The 6,085-nt window shown below is 40.7% G+C and overlaps 1 protein-coding gene across 1 annotated transcript in view; it reads left to right on the plus strand.

Annotated features, from left to right (window-relative positions):
• Window positions 1-6,085, plus strand: part of rnf103 (ring finger protein 103) — a 19,110-nt gene extending 13,025 nt beyond the window's left edge. Inside the window, exons 6-7 of the mRNA XM_068594840.1 lie at window positions 283-369; window positions 2,437-6,085. Coding sequence (XP_068450941.1) covers window positions 283-369; window positions 2,437-3,369 — 1,020 coding nt within the window. The 3' untranslated portion in view covers window positions 3,370-6,085. The remainder of the gene's footprint in view (window positions 1-282; window positions 370-2,436) is intronic.

The following is a 6,085-nucleotide window of genomic DNA, read 5'->3' on the forward strand; positions in this document are numbered from 1 at the left end:
AAAAGTGCTTTTAACAAAGTACAATTTTGAGGTACTTGAGCTACAAACTGTATTAACAATACCATGTATATTCATTATGCAAAATGAATAAGAGTAAGTGTTTGTTACTTTTACTGATGTAGCATGTCTAAACTGTTGTACTGCTGATTTATCATAGGATGTGAATTTTATGTCACCATTGATGAGATAATTTATACACAGTGATGGAGAGAGGGAGGGTTATAGTTATTTTTGTATTTATTGTCCAGTTTAATTGAAACATGTATTAATTTTCATGGACAGGGAGCAACAGTAAAACGATTTGTAGTTCTGATCCGAACACTTGGAACCTACAACTCCATCCTGCTCGGGTCCTGGCTTCCTGTTCTGGTAGGAAACCATCCGTACCACACGGTTGTCAGTACTATCTTCATCCACTCGTTCTTCTTGTGTTGAGCAAAGGGACTACATGCATGCACATACATGTAATAGAATACCCATTCTTACTAACGGTTTCACATTATAACGCTCATATGCATATTGCAACACTAGTTAGGCTAGCAGCGGTCCCCAACCTATTTTGCGCTACGTGTGAGATAATATTTTCACCGACCACCCTTGAAGTTGTGGGGGATTAATATAATGAAATAAAATGATACGACCAGCATTAAAACAAATGGAAAGTACATAAAAAATACAACTCACCATTACGCTGAATTATTGCCAAATATTTTGCAGAGCGGGCTTAGCGCGTGAGAATCATCTGGAGCGGTAAATCTGTATTTTAAGTAGGACTCCTGATCTTGTCTTTTAAATGCAGCTTTCTTTTTCTTGGAAGTCGTAGGCTCTTCTTCGGTCTCTTTATTGGACATTTTCCCCTTTCAAAAGAAGCTCTACAAAGACATTTGTTTTTTATAGTGCTGGGCATGTTAGCGCGTTAATAACGCGTTAACTTTTCAATCGATTAACGGCATTAATTATTTGATCATGCGTTAACTGCATTTTCTCTTCTTTCTTTTTTTGTGCTTCTACTTTGAAGGCGATTTCTGTTCGTGCGCGCACGCTTCCGTAGCCTGACTTGACGAGTTGAGCCTGACGTGAAAGCACGTATTGTTACGTAGTTTCTGTTCTCAACGAGCAGCGAGTGCTGCCGCTATTTGCTCGCCACACAAAGCACTCACAGGCGGTTAGTCTACCGCCAGGCTCGCTCTTTAAACTTAGCGTCCAGATTGAACATTAATCGTGCATGCGCAAAGCTGCTGCTTATACCTGTCAGCTGTCCTTCACATCTCCACCTGATTCAACCAGACGTAAGTGCACTTGTTCAAGACAACACAGACTGGACTTTTCTCACTGAGGAAGAAAAACTGAACTGAACTGAAAAACATGAAAAGCACTCATTGCTTTTGTGTAAAGTTAATCAATTCCTGGTCTTTTACGTAAATCTTTAACGTAAGCAACAGACTGAACATGGACAAAATAAGGAGTGGCTTGTCCCTAACCTTACCGGTTCTGGAAAAAAAAAAAAAAAAAAAAGAAATTGATAAACTATGTATGTAAACTTGCTGTTGCTCCAGAGTGCTGTTATATTGTTCTGATAACATTACTTTAAAATAAAAGCGTGCAATACACTAGTTTTTACTTCATTATTTAATTTGCAATTAACAATGTGATTAATTGCAGAAAAATCATGCGATTAATCAGTTAATTTTTTTTGCCCAGCTCTAGTTTTTTACTCATTCTTGCTAGCTTGTGGACTTAATCTTTTGGTTACCATATCACGTGACAAGACAAGTATTTTGACATGTATCAGGAGTCACAGATGCACAGGTAGATGTATTTAGTCTTTTTTATTTATTTATATTTAAATAAATAAACACCTTTCAGACCATGATAATCAATCATATACTTTTTTAATAATTCTTTCTTTGCAGTCCGGTAGCAAAGGACCCGCGGCTCGGTAGTTGGGGACCACTAGGCTAGAAGACTTTTAGCTCATAGGACGGCTGAGATTTAAATGTGTCTATCCACTATCGAGGTGTGCACAAAAATCTCTGCCCCCAGTAAACACAGAAGAAGAAAGTAGACAAACTAGCATCACATTACATTTAGCTGATGCTTTTATCCAAAGTGACTTACATTTTTGCTCTATACACCGTAGACACATCAACAGGGAACAATTCAAGATAAAGTGTCTTGCTCAAAGACACAACGACAAGATAGGAAGTAGCTCAAACCACCGATCCGCTGATTGAAAGACGGGCATGCTAACCACTGAGCCACAGTCAGTAAACACTCCTCACAAGTGCAGCTCAATTAGGAAAATATATTCTTTCTTTTTTTCACGGTATAGGTGGGCAGTAAGTTAATTTGTCAACTGTAAAATGTTTATACTGTTTATAGCCATATACCTACCTTACTAACTCATTACTAATCCCTGATTGATCACTTCTCTAGGCTCTCCTCCAGCTGCCCTCTCTGGAAACTCTGTATGGTTATAGTCTGAAGCTGCTTCGCTATGCTGACACCACCACATTGGCCAGCCTGGTGAGAGCTGACTGGACCTTCTACTCATCCCACCCAGCTCTCTTCCTGTCAACCTACCTGGCCCACGGCCTGCTTGTCGACTACTTTGAGAAGAAACGCCGCTGTGGCATCAGAAGCCAGGAGGACAGCACCACTAACCTTGAGTGGCTGGCCAGTCTGTGGGACTGGTACACTTCCTATCTGCTCCACCCAATTGCGTCTGATCACTCTGACTGGGAAGATGACCAGAACTTCTTATTAGAGCGTTTGGCTTTCCCCGACCTCTGGCTTCACCCATTAGTAAACATGGACTATATCAAAGCCCTGCCAACCTGGAGGTTCAGAGCTGTTGGTGACAACACAGGTGAGGGGGAGAGTTGTGGTGGGAAGCTTGATGAAGAGACAGATGGTTTACGTTCAGACACAGAGAACAGGGAGCAGATGGATTCCCCTCCACACAGCAGCAGTAGACACGAGAGGTTTTTGTGCAGTCAGGACAGAAACACACAGCTGTCTGTGTGCAACAACATGGACGCCAGCAGTAGCTGTCAGTCCTTCTGCTGTTGCCATGGGAACGGAGGCTCAAAATCTGCCAACGAGGCACTAAAGGACGGCTGCCTCTGTGATCGGTCGATGTGGCCCTGTGGTATGCTACACTGCTCCGAGTGTGTGGTATGTCTGGAAAATTTTGTTGGGAAGGAGCTGCTGATGGGTCTGCCCTGTGGCCACGCCTTCCACCAGCACTGCATTGTGGTGTGGCTGGCAGCAGGCAGACACTGCTGCCCGGTGTGTCGCTGGCCCAGCTATAAGAAGAAACAACAGAGAGCTGCACAAACCTATACTGAAAACGCACTGCAGGACTGAAAGAAAACGCATGGAGTTTGATATCATCACATTTGATTGGGCTTAAGCTGGGACCAGGGACGAGCTTAGGAAGAATATAACCCGTAGGTGTGATCGGGACTGTGTTTGTCCTCAATCCGCTTGCTTCCATTACCGTTGAAGGTAATATGCTGGCTATTATTTGGGATGGAAGAAACTATGGTTTCTGCAATAAAAGTATCTTTCTGGTTTTGCCTTCTTTCACCCAGAAAACATCAGTAAGTTTTCTTCCACATGGTGTTGTGATTTCAGGCTGGACAAGAAGTGTATTTTATCTAATGCTTATCAACTGCATCCAAACACAAGTGTATACACATGTCCACTAACTGCTCCATCCTGTATGATGACTGACTGCAAAGGCAAACACCTCAATGCTGTGTGTGTTGTGTATATAGAACTGTGTCAGAAATAAGAGGGAACTGGACTCTCTATCAAATATTGACATTGGTCAAGACAAGAAAGAAGTACAACAATCATCAGTCAGCACAACGGTACAATGAATGTCGAATGTGTGTAATATCACACTCAAGTCCTTCTCACTTCTGAAGGTGTTGACATGGCCCCACCATCAACTCCTCAGAATCTTAATTTTTACATGGTTCAAGTATTTATTCTGGTGATCCACAGAGAATGTGCTTAAAACGAGTTTCCTTCGGCGCTCTTATCAATCGTTTCTACCTGTAATCTCATAGTTTGTGCCTCTAGTGTGGAAATTTAGTGTGGAAGCTGTGATCTGTCATTCAGAACCCAAATGCATCCAGTTGTTTTCAGGTGAGCATACAAAGTACAGCTTGAAAGGATGGAAGTATTCAGCAACAGGTCTGGATCATAGCACTAATGACTTGCAGAACTTTGGCATAATATAATGTCCAGTGTGAAACCCAGAAACCCCCTGACTTGATTTGCACTAAACCGCAGGTGTGTGTGAGTGTACAATGGTACAGCATTGTGAAAACATGTTATGCTGCTCACTTGCACACTTACCTGCTGGCATTACTACATTATCATGACGTGTCTTTGGTTGAAGATGTTCTATCAAAGATCAACAGCAAAGTTTCACATATATGAAGGAATTTTAAAGGTTTAAGATGTGGCGGACCCTCTACCAACTCGAGCAACAGTCTGCATGGACTCACCAGAATACTAAACCTAGTATTTAAGGATCGAAAGAAATGTCATGAAGTCTTCAGGCACACTGAAAGGATTTTTTCACTACTATATTTTAAAGGTTACTCTATATTATAATGTTATAACATCAGAAATATCTGACCTCTACAAACAGCCTCTCGATGTTACTGTTGATCATGGCCACAAGCCATGTACATCACTTAACTAGCCCAGTTAAAACTGCACTAATCAATACTTTATATTTTCAGTGGACTGTGTAATTAAAAGGCGTCACGAGTTGTGACAAACAGAGCATTATAACTGTTCCCCTTCAGTCTCCGTTAACTTGATCTTCAAACTTAAATTCTCTTCGTCAATGTAATTTCCAGTAGCAGCAGTTTGTAAACAACCTCCTCATCAGCACACAGCAGTCAGACAGAGACGAGCTGGTGAGCACAGTGGAGCATTGAGCAGCTAAAGAGACAGATATTCCCCTGCGGAGCTAGTGGCGAACACACAAGAGCTAATAAAAACTGAATATTTGATCCAAACCACTCCACAGGGATGATTCTATTGTCCGTTGCGTGTGGATTCGCCGTAAACAACTTTTTAGGATGATATGTCAGATGTGTTGAGTTTGCCCGATAAATAAATTAATGCGCAGTAGTATTATTTAATCATTATGTAGGACGGTCCTTAAACAATGCATGTTTTTTTCATTGAATTTAAAATAACTTAATTGGCGAAATAATTTTACAGGTTTCAACACAAGCTAGTACAGTCAGTTTTATTATCTTTAATCAGGACTTGATTGATATATCAGGGCAAGGATTGATATATTTCTGTTTTCTATGACACTGGACACTGCAAGTCATTTCGTTAGACTTCTCAAAATCTAACATGTTGCGTATCATATGAAGGTGTAATTACCCAGCAAGATTTTCATGGCAACTGGCAGAAAGGGACTCTGCTCAGTGTGCATTGTTGGATTTTGCAGAATTGTAATAGTCTGGGGTGTGAACATTGGACTTACACATGTATAATAAAGAATTGTTTAATGTGCATATTAAAATACAAGAGAGGGGATACGATAAGGGATATTATTATGAAGGACATGTAATTGTATGCTTAAGAAGGTCACTGTATGTTTTTCATTGCTTTGTAATGATTCATGGAATGTATTGAAGCAAAAATATATATTTAGTGTTGATCAGGTCACATGGAGTCTGTACTGAAGTCATGAAGAGGTCATTTACACACAGATAGGGGGTTGAGTGTCTACAGGAGAGCATTTGGTTTTAGGAACAAAGGGGATGACGACTGGGGAACTTCCTCCTGTTCTTATCAGGACAGGAGGGGGATTTGATTTGCATTTGAACTGCTGCACAAGTGGGGAGACTTAAAATGCATGGGGTTTTTGAAGGATGACTGTAGCTCAGAATAGAGAATTCCTTACACTGCAACCTGTAGAACTGAATAATAAATTCCTTTTAGTTCAAATATGTTGTTAGCAAACACAGGAGGGCGGAGTAAGGACTTTGGGTATCCATCGAATTTCATCATCTCTTTTTATTAAATGTTTTTATTATAA

The sequence above is a fragment of the Clinocottus analis genome, unplaced genomic scaffold (assembly GCF_023055335.1).
Source record: "Clinocottus analis isolate CAN_PGR_092001 unplaced genomic scaffold, fCliAna1.0.p SCAF_10, whole genome shotgun sequence".
Taxonomy (NCBI): domain Eukaryota; kingdom Metazoa; phylum Chordata; class Actinopteri; order Perciformes; family Cottidae; genus Clinocottus; species Clinocottus analis.